Source organism: Rhipicephalus microplus, chromosome 7, assembly GCF_043290135.1.
Source record: "Rhipicephalus microplus isolate Deutch F79 chromosome 7, USDA_Rmic, whole genome shotgun sequence".
Lineage (NCBI taxonomy): Eukaryota > Metazoa > Arthropoda > Arachnida > Ixodida > Ixodidae > Rhipicephalus > Rhipicephalus microplus.
The window spans coordinates 53528883-53542405 of NC_134706.1; the positions used below are offsets into that span (position 1 = coordinate 53528883).

The window sequence follows — 13523 nt, forward strand, 5'->3', positions numbered from 1 at the left end:
CCGTGTCGTCTTAGCAAAGCGTTGGAAACATTTGCCTTTTCGTGCAAGCGTTGCATGGTCAGCGCAGCGTGATAAACACTACGGTCCTTAGAATTACTTATGTATACCTTTTCAATTGAAAAGACACACAAAGAAAATATTGACGTGTTGTTATGGTGCCTTAGATATGCGCAATAATTGCTTTTTAATTGACAATCGCACAAGCATGAACGCTGAATATCGACCAATATTGGTGGGCGCTGTGAATAGGGTCGGCCGTTTGGGGTATCGTCTGGTGCCTTTTAGGGTACCGTTAAGGGTGGACAATTAGACAATTGTACAGACAGACAAACAAAAGTTTTGCGTTGAAGATCCCTAAGAAGGACTATCGTCTTTAAAATGTATAGAGCAGGAAAGAAAGAGAGAACAGAAAAGAAGCGAAGAAGGCTGGCCAGCTCCACATCGACTTCAGGCTTGTCATCACTTGTGCAAAGCTCCCTTAACTTTGAATATGATAACTGCAGTGTATATGTGGTGCACTTGAGGGTAAATTGCTGTGAGTATAAGGACACGGTCACATGGAAGGGTACGGGAAAGGCAAATCCCCATGAAATGGTCCCCGTACCCTTCGATGTGATGTTTCCTTTGCCGCGCAGCTTAGCCTTTTACGTCCTCCACCGTTTAACACTATATAGCAAATAACGAGTTTCACCACGCGTGACGCTTATTTTCAATGTGACTACAGGTAGTTACCCCAGCCGTGGTCAAGGCGATGGTCGGCGCCACTCGCCAGCAGCGCCCCCACTGCTTGCCGGGAACGACCGTCGCGCCACGCTGCAGCGGCCGGGCGAACCGAAGATGTCAGCCCAGATGTACGCCGACAGCTCGTTGGCCGAAGAAGGCAACTCGCACATGGGGAGAGTCGTCCCTGGGTCTTTTAGCAGTGGCGCCAAGGAGATCGTCGTCATCCACAGCCCAATTTGCAGCCAAGTGTGGGAGAGCCAACGCGTCGACTGCCATCCCGAGGCGGCACCGAGTCTCGAGTCATGCCGGTCAGTTAGACTCTTCAAGACATTCTGTTACGACAGCTGTGGTACAGATTGTCACTGTAGAAACGATGCTCAAGACACATGTTTTGGAATTGCTAAGACTGAAGCACACTTATCTTTGTTATATATCAACGGTGACTCTCTTCATACTCCTACCATAAACAGCCTATGGCAGCATCGGCGAAGTAGCTATTACCGCCGCTCCGGCACTTGCATGTGGGCAGGACAATCAAAAGTTTGTGGTCACATAAATGTGGCGTGCGTCAGAGCGTCCTGCTCTGAATTTTGATCTTAAACTTGTAGGTGCCCGGATTGTGAGTAGCTGTCACTCTTTTCCTGCAACTTATAGTACGCTGTACAGTATAGGAAAACAGGAAGCCATTTACGATGGCCACACGTTACAGAGGTTGTCGATTGACGGTGCCATAAACTGACGCCAAAGTGCAAACAAAGAACACTCAGTGAAATCTGGGTAATTAAAGTGAATTGAGGATAACTGGTTGAGATAACCTAACCTAACCTAACCTAACCTAACCTAACCTAACCTAACCTAACCTAATTCTTTGGTGTCTTCTTATCACCCGTAGTTAACTCTTTTGTGTGTTACCTCTTGAGTGTAGTCGTAACCTCTCGAGTCTAGCGAACAGTATCCACCAGCCGGACAATACGAGATCTCAGAATTAGTTAGTACCTTTGATTTCACGGAATCGTGTGGTCACAGAGGGCGCGGCTGCTGCTTCGAACCCGTGAACGCGTCCTCCGAGAACTTGGAGCCCGGCTTCCAGCTGCCACCAGCCTGCTTTTACCCGGCCAACTACCTGGGCTACAAGGTGGACTCCATTCAGCGGTCCCCGACGAAAATCGTGGCGCGTGCCGTGCGTGTCACTCCGTCCGGCCTTCCGGACGAAATTCGCGCCATCCAGGTGGAAGTAACCAACTACAATGACAACACTGCCCGCATTAGGGTACGTACATACGTGAGCACGTATGCGCACTGGAGCATGAAACTGCGAGCAAAGACACGAGAAATGTCGAATTGAACACAAAAGCTTACTAAGATTTTGTGTTACTAAGCTTTTGTGAACACAAAAGCTTACTAAGTTTACGAAGTTCGTAACCTAATTCGTAAATGAAGACTCCGCAGCGAGCGAAGTGACCTTCGTGTGCTATGTAACTACGACGCATTCTTCCCGGCGAAAGCACATGGCATACAAACCTCCCCTATCACAATTATATATGGTTATGTAGAAATAGTTGTTTTATTATTCTAGTAAACATTAAATTGAATTGATTGATTGATTGATTGATATGTGAGGTTTAATGCCCCAAAACCACCATATGATTACGAGACACGCCGTAGTAGAGGGCTCCGGAAATTTAGACCACCTGGGGTTCTTTAACGTGCACACAAATCTGAGCACACAGGCCTACGGCATTCTCACCTCTATCGAAATTGCAGCTGCCACAGTCGGCATTTGATCCCGCAATCTGCAGGTCAGCAGCCGAGTACCTTAACCACTGGACGACAGTGGCGGGGCAGTATAGACTAAAATGGAAGACAGGAAAAGATACCCACAAAAGCCCATAGTGGAATACTGCAGCGGGACCCTCGTTTAATAACACTTGAGAAAAAGAAAAAAAGAAAACAGTGAGCAGTGAACCAAAAACCACGAAACGCATAAAACAGCACTAATATGCAATAGTTATGGTAGCCCATCTGACAGGAAACGTTGGAAACATTATATCACAAATGTTCTCTCATTAAGGCAGGAATCAAGCTTTCCATGTGATTGACGTAATCGAAGAATGATTTACAACAAAAACTTTATTTTATTTCAAGAATATTTCCTTTGATGCTTCTGTATAGTGTAGTAGTAAGCCTACTTTATCAACGCTAGCATACACGGGTAGTAGATAGTAAAAAAAAAAATATGCATTATGTACGCCAAAGTAAATTACCTTGTCGTAAGCCTGACCTATCGTGACGTTTCCTGCATTTAGCATTCAATTTGAGTAAACTATGACCGCTTGAATGTAAAATAATGCTTTCGCAAACACATTGGTCAAGTATGCTGACCCGAAGCAATACAGTAGACTACAAGTAGTCTCTTTCAATCGCGCGTTAACCATAACAGTTCTGTTAAATTTTAATTTGTTTTCACCAAGACAGCGTCGTTCGACGTCGCTGGCCAGTGGAGCCGACGTTCCGGCAAGGAAGCTGGCTTCAGACAAGTGCCTGTGGCAAAGTATTTAGACTTGGTCCTAAATATTTTAACTTTGTTGCATGTGACATAACTTGGAACGCACACCTTCTTTTGATTCCGCGGCTCGTGTCGCAGGTGTACGACCCGAGGGCTGCGCGGTATGAAGTGCCGCTGCCTAACGTGCCTCAGAAGGACCACTACTTTCCTGTGATGTACGAGACATCGGTCAGCCCGGCAGGAGACGTTGAGATCGTCCGGCCAGTGTCTAGGAAAGTTGTGTACGTATCACGCTTTCAGTTGCAACGATTTGAAACGCGAAGCGCACAAGAGAGAGAGATAGAGAGAGAGAGAGAGAGAGAGAGAGAGAGAGAGAGAGAGAAAGAGAGAGAAAAGGACATGCGCTGTACATGCGCTTCACGCCTTTAAATCACTTGACCACTGACCTTAGAAGGATGCGCACTCGTGTACTTAGCAACGAAGACTTAAAAAAAAATTTGTGGAGAAACACGTCGATGCTGAGTGTCGCTGTCGCATCAATACACCTTCCATGTATTGATTGATATGTGGGGTTTAACGTACCAAAACCACCATATGATTATGAGAGACGCCGTAGTGGAAGGCTCCAGAAATTTCGACCACCTGGGGTTCCTTAACGGGCACCGAAATCTGAGCACACGGACCTACAACATTTTCGCCTGCATCGGAAATGCATTGCCGCAGCCGGGATTCGAACCCGCGACCTGCGAGTCAGCAGCCGAGTACCTTAGCCACTAGACCACCGCGGCGAGGCCGCCCTTTACTGTAATCTAGTTGTTAATTAGCTTTGAACACCTCCAGATAAAGCGATGCTTCGCATAAACTTATTAGGAATGGTTATGTACGAGTAATATTAGATAGAATGAAAACGATCGAGGGTAGAATTAACACACTTTTTGTTCAGTGCACACGAGCTCGTCGCCTCACACTCTATACCTTGGCAGCAAGTGGAAGGCTTACAGAATCTTAAGAAATTGATTGATTGATTGATATATGGAGTTTAAAATACCAAAACCACCATATGACTATGAGAGACGACGTAGTGGAGGGCTCCGTAAATTTCGATGACCTGAGGTTTTTTAACGTACGCCCAAATTGAGTACATGGGCGTACACATCATTTTCGCCTCTATCGAAAATGCAGCCGCCTCAGCCGGGATTCGATCCCGTGGCCTGCGGGTGAGCATCTTAAGAAAGGTGCAGAAGATTGGAATGTGTACGGAGAATGGAAGTAAATTTTATGTAAAGGGCGGTTTCTAAGATGTAAGTTTTTAACTTCTTTAGCCGACGGGATTCTGCTTATGTCAAGCAGGAGTACTGTCCCTTGAGACGTCTGTCGCTGCACTGTGTAGGAGCATGTGAAGAACACCATGGGAATGTAAACACTTAAATGTTTCCGCAGGTTCCACACAAACCTTTCGACACTGGTGTTCGCAGACCAGTTTCTTCAGATGTCAACGTACATACCGTCACGTTACGTGTACGGAGTTGGAGATGTCAAGTCACCGTTACTGCGAAGCACGGACTGGCAGAAGATAACCCTCTTCAACGCCGGAAGGTCACCCACGGTGAGATATATTTATTAGGGGGCGCCACTCAGTGCACCGTCTGCTGTAAATCTTGGTGAGATGGTGCACCAGATAATTTCTGAAGTTATCTTGAAAGCAATTACTGTAGTGGCTATATTGAGACTATGATGAAACAGTTCCACATGTTCTGCGATCTGTACTGACTACACACGGACGACACTGCGGCATCTTTTTATACCCTAAAGAGCACGATATCAAGATTGCCTAAAAATAAAAGCAGAGCGCAAATAAACACGTGACACAGGAAACAAGTAGACACAATAGAACGCTCACTACCAGCTGATTTATTTACGAAAGAATTGTGGGGAGAAATGCAGAACATACGTCACAAACGCGGCTGCGCACATCGCAAAGCATGCGGCTCATATCAAAAGTAAAGCATAGTACCATGGCAACTGAAATTCGTGCTGCCGCAAATACACTGACGTCTGGATGACGCAATCATCGCCCTTCAATTTTATATGAAACGCCTCTAACAGTTCACGTGAAACCATTTCCGTACTGCGTCCCAGCACCTTCAGTTTATCAAACTGAAGGTGCTGGATGCAGTAGGGAAGTTTTCTCTCCACAATTTTTTCGTAAATAAATCAGTTGGTAGTGAGCGTTATATTCTGTCTACTTGTTTTCTGTGTCCCGTCTTTATTTGCGTTCTATATTAATTTTTATACATGCACGAACTCACTCGGCAACGCATTATATAAGCATTGCCCTTCGCCACGTCATGGCCCCATAGTTGACGTGACGTCACGAATGATGTCATAGCACTACCGTAAAACTCGACTCACAGGAAAAGGTGGGACCTGGAGTGGCGCAAGTATAAGCCCTTTTCCTGGCCAACTGAGAGGGTCTGTAGCTTACACTGTGCATCGTCGTTGTTCTGGCTATATTGCCAGCTTAACTATACTGCCGGAAGCCGAGTCGACAGAGACCAGCTTCTCTGCCAATGTTGTCAAAGAGGACGTTCGTTCTCATCTCACGTGACTCGCGCATGTGACTGTTACAGTGGCCTGTTCTATATGCAGTGTATTCTGTCCAATATCGTTGTTTCAACAGGTGTCAGGTCATCATTTTTCTTAATTTCTTTTGTCACTCAAGATAATTTTGTACTGAATCTTCTATACGTATGCACGAGAATTAGATTTACTGTGTAGGCCCTGTTGTAGCACACTGCCCATGAAATAACATGTTTTTACCGCACTGGAGTTACCGCTCTGGCTTTTTAACGCTAAAGCTTTAAAGAGCTCGTTTCACAGAAATTCTAGCGTCAACGGCGTCGTAGGTTGTGAGCGAGAAATCGTCATCTTGTGCGTGACCGAAAATGGAGAAAGATGCAAATAAAGTAAATATATAAAAAAGTTCAGCCTAATTGAGGCTCGAACCTGCGTCTTTTGCGTGACAAGCGTGTGTACAGAGCCAGGCGCCTGCTCTGAAACAGAGTCAAAATAACTTCACCCTGCTTGGAAATGCGCTGAAAGTAACTTGCGCGGTTTACAAACACACGCATCTTGTATACATGTTTCACAATGCAACATGTAATGTCGCATTGGTAACGCGTGGTACAAGCGTACATCGTGAACGGGCGTCAGAACATGTGATTACCACGACTTCGTGGTTTAAATTGAGCCATCCACTACAAAAAGCGCACACGTTACTGCACATTTTCTCTTAGGGCCACGTAAAGGGTGTATAGCAAGCTCAAAAACATTTCACGTGTACAATTGCCCGTGATTTAAAGCATGCTACCCATTACACAGAACGCAGCCGTATGCGAAATCTTCGTTAACTCAAGTCATTTTGAACTGATGACAGGACAGGATATCGCCGTCGCGTTGAACTCTTCAGGGTGAATATTAAGGGTTCCCCAGTTTTTTGTGGTTTTTTGTGGGGCTGTGAGCTACTCAAGCTTTTTTATACACAGTTTTTTTACACTCCCTTGTATTCCTACGAGAGAAAAAGAAATTTTGACTTCATTTTGCTTTAAGTTGTAGTTTGAAACACGCACCGCAGTCACACGTGCATGAAAAGGTGTCGAATATAGCGAGTTCTTTTGTGACCTCTACAAACGCTGCATAGGTATACTGCTGCGATACATCTATGAAAAGTTTCGAAGTTCGATTTCAAACTCGAGGTGATTGATCTTGTATAAAGCCAAATACACCAGAGATCTCTCTGAACAACAGATTTGTGGCTACCGGTTCAAATGTTGATACTCTTCACGGCTTTGGCATGTCTACGTTGTAACTTGAACTCAATTATCCGAGTAATGATGAAAAACTAGATGGTGAAGAGACGAACCATTTCATTTAGGCATTGTATTGGGTGTAAAAATCTAACTCGGCCATATCAGTCCAAACTCTTGCTTTAAGATGTCCCTCTAGTATTTACTCATGCCGATGCGAATGAGCCTTTTGTGTTCACAGGAGGGCAAGAACTCGTACAGCAGCCATCCTTTCGTGTTGGTCCACGAGGAAACCGGGGAGAGCTGCGGCATCTTTTTGCTCAACAGTAACGCCATGGGTGAGTGCCAAGTTGGCAGAATGGCGAGGTGTGCCATCGTCACAACAGCAAAAAGCACCCTTGATAATGAGTTACCGCTATACTTTGTAAGTACAATTGTAATTATAATCATAACGTAGTGCGTGAATTAACCAGTATAGTAAGGAATTAGACGATGGTTCACATGGGCATAGCACACATGGTTGAAGGTAACTTGAGTCAAGCACCTTGTAAACAAGCCAGGAAGAGGTTAGCCTGTGAGGAAATGTAGGCTGGGGCTACAGTTTTTTTTGTTACTGTGAACCCTTTCGATTGAAAGGCTGGTGCTTTGATTAAAAGATATATACAGATATGTATGCATGTATGTATCTGTATGTTTCAAACATACAGATACAGAGAAGAAGAAAACTTGACTTGATTTTACTTTAAGTTGTAGTTTGAAACATGCACCACAGCCAAACGTGCATGAAGAGGTTTCGAGTATAGCGAGTTCTTTTGTGACCTCTACAAATGCTGCATGTATCTGCATGTTTCAAACATACAGATACATACTGTTTCATATAAAACACCTAGTGAGTTTTCGCTGCATAAACTGCTGAGCAATTTGATTTTTTTTCGTTTTTTTTGGCAGAAAAGGGCCGTTAATGACAACGTTCCTCTTAAAAACGAATCATTCGGTGACTATTCTCCTGGTAGGCTGCAAATTTATGGCCTGGGGCAGAAATGGAATGAACGAGTGGAGTGGGTTGATTTGCTCTTCTTCCATTACAATGCGTCGAATTTTAAGACACCTGGTCTATAGAAGACGATGAATAAAAACGACGTTAACGCGTCCCGCCTTTATCCGCTAATATCGTCGAAAATGCCCACATATTTAGAAGTGGAACGCTCCAGTTTTCGAGCTTACCAGAGCTCTCGACAGAGTAATTCCCGCGAGTAACATCTCGATCTTTTCGCCTCGCAGACATCCTGCTCAAGCCGAGTCCCTCGGTCACCTTCCGCACGACCGGTGGGATTCTGGACCTCTTCGTGTTCCTGGGTCCCACGCCGTCCGATGTGGTTCAGCAGTACACGGCTCTGGTGGGGCGGCCGGCGATGCCTCCGTACTGGGCGCTCGGTTTCCACCTGAGCCGTTGGGGCTACGCCAGCATCGATGAGGTCAAGGAGACACGTCGTCGCAACCTGCGGGTCGGAATTCCCGTGGAGGCCGTGTGGCTGGACGCTGACTACATGGAGGCTCTACGGCCCTTCACGTACGACAAGGTCCGCTTCGCCGGGCTGCCCGAGTTCGCCCAGGACCTGCACAAGCGCGACATGAAATTCGTCCTGACGCTGGTTAGTATGGCGCCCCTGAATTGATGTGCCTGGGAGAGCTTCACGTGGATATTGGAAGCATTGCAAGATTTTATCACGTGTTTCACGTGAACGTTAGAAGCATTAGAACACAGAGTTTCTTAAAATAAACTAGAGAGGACTCTGGCGCTGCGATCGTTCAGCGACCATGGGAATGATGGGTGGTACACGGATTTGCCTATAGTCTTCATACTTGCGGGTGGCGAGTCGCACTTGTGGCTTCGTTTATTGCTGTGTTTTGGTTTTGTTTTGAAGGAGAGAACGAACACTTTTGAACTTTGTGACCCGATTTGAAATGGTAAGCCTAAAAGAAGAAGGTGGTGAAGTGCAACCACTCAACATTTGCTGATTTTCGTTTCGTGAGAAAGGAACTTCAAGCCACACGAACACACACGGAGCCAGAAGTATGAAGTTCAGAGAAATCCGTGTACTACCCACCATTCCCATGCTCGCTGAAGTGCCGTGCGTTGCAGCTCCCATGCACTATCGTCAGAGTTTCCTCTAGTGTATGTTTGGGAAACTCTATGCATTAGAAAATATTATCACGTGGACGAAGGCAGCAGTAGGCTTCTTTAAGTTGAAACTCTTTATTTAAGTAAACTTGTGGCCACGTAATGGACAAATTACAGTAAACAACGCACACTGTACCCCGATATCGGTCCACATTGCGTCAGTCACCGATAAACCGATCATCGTTGGAACGCGTCGTCTTGTGCGCAATGCGCGTAGAATTTACCAGCCTTATCAGTGGTGGGCCCGCAAGTTCTGGAATAATCTTGAGTGTTCGCATCCTGTGCACTGTTTGAACAAAACGATCTACCACAAAATAGAAGCTTCTCGAACACCAAGGTGCGACCTGCGACGAGTATCGCTCACAGTCCTTGTTGGTATACACCGAGCACATAGTTATGACACGCGTGACACGCGTTGGTATGATTCCACATTTAAAACAGTGCAAACTACAGAACGAAGAAAAGGAAACAACGAACGCTTGGGTTAATTTCTTCGTCCCATAGTTTGCACTGCTTTAAACGATGAGGATCCATATAAACTAGCCGAGTGTTGCCTTGCTTCAATTATTTTTTTTATTTTACATCGTGCTCTCTTCTAAACATAAGTCGAGTCCGCCTCGTCCTGTAGCTTGCGCTGTTTTAAATAACATGGAACCATACAAACTAGCCAAGCCGTCGAACATGCTAACAACTAATGGCTATAACTCACCTCTTTCTAAAGTAACATCTGGCGTACCCCAAGGTTCCGTATTAGGCCCTTTACTCTTTCTTATATATATTAATGATCTCCCAGACAGCATTAACTCCGCTATAAGGTTATTTGCAGATGATTGTGTAATTTACCGCGAAATAAACAATGAATATGATAACCAATTTCTACAGTCAGACCTCGACACTGTCTCAACCTGGTGCAATAAATGGCTTATGACTCTCAACTCTAACAAATCTAAATGCATGTCAATAACCCGGCGATCTATTTCTCCCCCCTGTACCTACAGAATTAACGCCGTTCCCCTCCAGCATGTCTCTTCATATAAGTACCTCGGCGTTTACATTACCAACAATCTATCTTGGCACACGCATGTTACCTACATCTGTAATAACGCTAACCGAACGCTAGGATACTTACGCCGCAACTTTTCTCGCGCTCCGCTGTCCCTCAAACTTCTATTATACCGATCACTAATTCGCCCAAAGCTTGAGTACGCGTCCGCTATATGGGATCCCGTGCAGCAAAATTTAATTAACGCGTTAGAATCTGTTCAGAACCGCTCAGTTCGGTTCATTTGTTCTAATTATTCCCGTACTGCTAGCATATCAGAAATGAAATCTAACCTTGACCTACCCAATTTAACTGTCCGGAGGAAACTGGCGCGACTGCAGTTTTTTCATAAGATATTTTTTCACAATCCATCAATGAAGCGAGACCTCATTTCACAACCGTCATACCACTCATCGCGCATTGATCATCAGCATAAGGTTGCCATTCCGTTTTGCCGCACCAAATTCTTTTCAGCAGCCTTCTTACCGAAAACAGCCGCCGATTGGAACCACCTTCCCTCTTCCGTTGTATCAATAACAGACCCTTTGTTATTCAAGACTGCAATTTCTCAGCAATGCTTGTAACTATACGCAGTTTCCATTATCTCTCTTTGTCTTGTATGTGCTTGAATTCTTATACATTTTTAGTTGACTTATGTTGCCTTCCTGATTTGCGCATCTGATACTTGTTTCTTTATTTTGTCTTTTTTTCTTGTGTGTTATATATGTTGTACCCACCCCCTCTGTAATGCCCTACGGGCCCTGAGGGTATTCTAATAAATAAATAAATAAATATATTTATTGTACCTCGGGCTCCCTTCTAAGCGTTCGTTGTGTACACTTTGTGCTGTAGTTTGTGCTGCTTTAAATAATGTGAAATCATACTTTGAGTCTTATGTGCTTTCACTCTGTGCGGGCTGCACCTTGGTGGTTAACGCGCGTACGAGTGCGTATGTTTCTTTCATTTGCATAAGTTGACGGAAGCTTGGTTACTTCTTACTGAAGTAAAATTTATATAAAAGAACCTGCTGAATGACTTCTGCATCGGAATATGCGGAACGCCATATTGCAAAGACAGGTTAACCTTGACGGCATGACACTTTCCTTTTTTCCTCTTTTTTTTTCTGGGCATAGTTCCGTCTTGAATTTCGACACCCTCTCAACTTTTCTTCCAAGAAGGGCCCATCATACGTGAAGCAACAATCAAGCTTCGCTCTGTTGACTTTTCTACCAAAATAACAGCACAGGCCCGTTCCTGTGCTGTCCCAAATTTGACATCCTGGCCCGCACCTTCCCGTTGCAGCAGTTTTGGGCCATCAGCTCTGGAAAGTTGGTACTGGCCAGACTCCTTCACGAAATGGCTTTCATAGCTGTATATTGTAAAGGGATGAATTTGCCGTGTCAATAAGAGACGAGTGCGTCTTTCTCCGCCAGCATCCCGGAATAGACGCGAACATGGAAAATGGCTCGTACCTTCCCTTCGACGAGGGCCACAGGGCCGCCGTGTTCGTGAGATCGGAAGCCGGTGACTACAACTACGGCATGGTAAGTGGCTGCGGAAGTAAAATTCTGCAATGTTCATTTATTATGGTTAAAACTGAAATACGTGGCAGACACTGCTCTATCCGCTGTTAAAGCGTTATTTTCACTGTAATTACCCCCGTCAGTCACGAAGTACGATGTACGGTCAGAAACTAGTCAAATTTGCGTAGTATAATTTCAAGGCACTCAGTATTACATTCCAAGAACAAAGTTATGAAAAGCGTTGTTTCGTATGAGTTTTAGCAATCAGTAATAATGCGCATTTAACTAGTAATCTAATTATCCATCCAAGAGGCAGGTTCAGTACTTGCATAAAAAGAATCCGCTATTAGGCCCAAAATGAATGCACAGTTTTGATTTTTGTTTGTATTTGTTTCGAGCGAAGAAAAAAAATATGTTTCACGTTGTCTTGGAATGCGCATTCCAAGACAACGTGAAACATTCCAAGACAACGTGAAACGATTGTTTAACGAGACACGCGTCTCGTTAAACAATCGTCGAACACAGCAATGCAGCCAAATAATCCTCTGCAGCAATACGCACCAAAATGAGGGTAATTGATCACCAGTTGTCCGCTCAGGAGGCCTGCACGAATCAAGCCATTCGATGAAACACGTGCTGTGTGACCTTCCATTGAATTTGACTTCTTCATTTGTACACACCGTCACTGAAAAGGGTTAATTGAGGTTGCTGGTATCAATCGTGTAGGTCATGTGTTTCGCAAGTGGGTTTTTCATACTGTCGCTTGAGGCGGGGATGCTTGTTAACGATGAAATATATTCAACAACTTTTTGTGCTTTCATACCTCGTCAGTGTAGGACAATGCAACGTGAGGTCGCATTCTTGCGAACGAGCAGCAGGCATTACACACACAGTGAAGCCGTTGCAGAGGTAAATATAAGATGCCGTGGGTTACGGGGTGTAGAATTACAATGCATGTATAGTGGGGCATTTTTAATGTCTTCGTGCAGTGAAAAATCCCGGAACCCTAGGTGCTCCAAAGGGTGCGAGAGCTCGTTCATGTAGCTTAACCATGTCGTTCACTGAGCTTGTTGGCAATCCATGCTAAATAGGCAACAGCACGAAACTAGTGCAATAAGGATGAACAATAGACTGTAAAAGCGATGGCGTCATGCAAACAAGTTTGTCATACAGAAATAGGGTGCGTATGCTCCAGCGAGGGAAGAAGTATCGAATAATCACAAATGTTCACCTCCCGTGCACCCATTAAAAAAAGTTGCTTCATCCTTGTTTCGACCACTGGATTTGATGTCCACGAGCACTTCGAGTGTATGATCCCTTGTTATTTGTTCAAGCATTAGTTTGAAGCATTCAGAAGATTCTACCACAGACATTTTACTGTTTGGTTTACTCGAGTTCTCGTACACTGGCGACCGGTGAACCTTCTGAACAGGCGCAGACAATAAAACATTGCGTTTCTATTCAAAGAGAGTTCTGCAATGCGTCAAAGGCGTAGGAAGGGAGGTTCTTACCCATTTGTCGCCCCGCAATGAAATTTTTCGAACCGGCAGGTGGGAAATCGGAGCCAGCTCGTCTATCCGGACTTCACGCACCCGGCGAGCGGGGAGTACTGGACGAAGATGCTGTCTTACTTCCATGACGTGATGCCGTTCGATGGACTGTGGCTGGTAAGAGATCTAGCGTTTACTTATTCGAGGCGTTGTTGAAAACATGTCGTGAAGCTAGGAGTGGTGCTGGTGGC

At 45.0% G+C, this 13523-nt stretch overlaps 1 protein-coding gene across 1 annotated transcript in view; it reads left to right on the forward strand.

Annotated features, from left to right (window-relative positions):
• LOC119179211 (lysosomal alpha-glucosidase-like) overlaps positions 1-13523 on the forward strand; it is a 50458-nt gene that overhangs the window by 22126 nt on the left and 14809 nt on the right. The window contains exons 4-11 of the mRNA XM_075869202.1: positions 725-1031; positions 1750-1993; positions 3368-3510; positions 4670-4835; positions 7277-7373; positions 8317-8687; positions 11693-11803; positions 13333-13449. Of these exons, the coding sequence (XP_075725317.1) occupies positions 725-1031; positions 1750-1993; positions 3368-3510; positions 4670-4835; positions 7277-7373; positions 8317-8687; positions 11693-11803; positions 13333-13449 (1556 nt within the window). The remainder of the gene's footprint in view (positions 1-724; positions 1032-1749; positions 1994-3367; positions 3511-4669; positions 4836-7276; positions 7374-8316; positions 8688-11692; positions 11804-13332; positions 13450-13523) is intronic.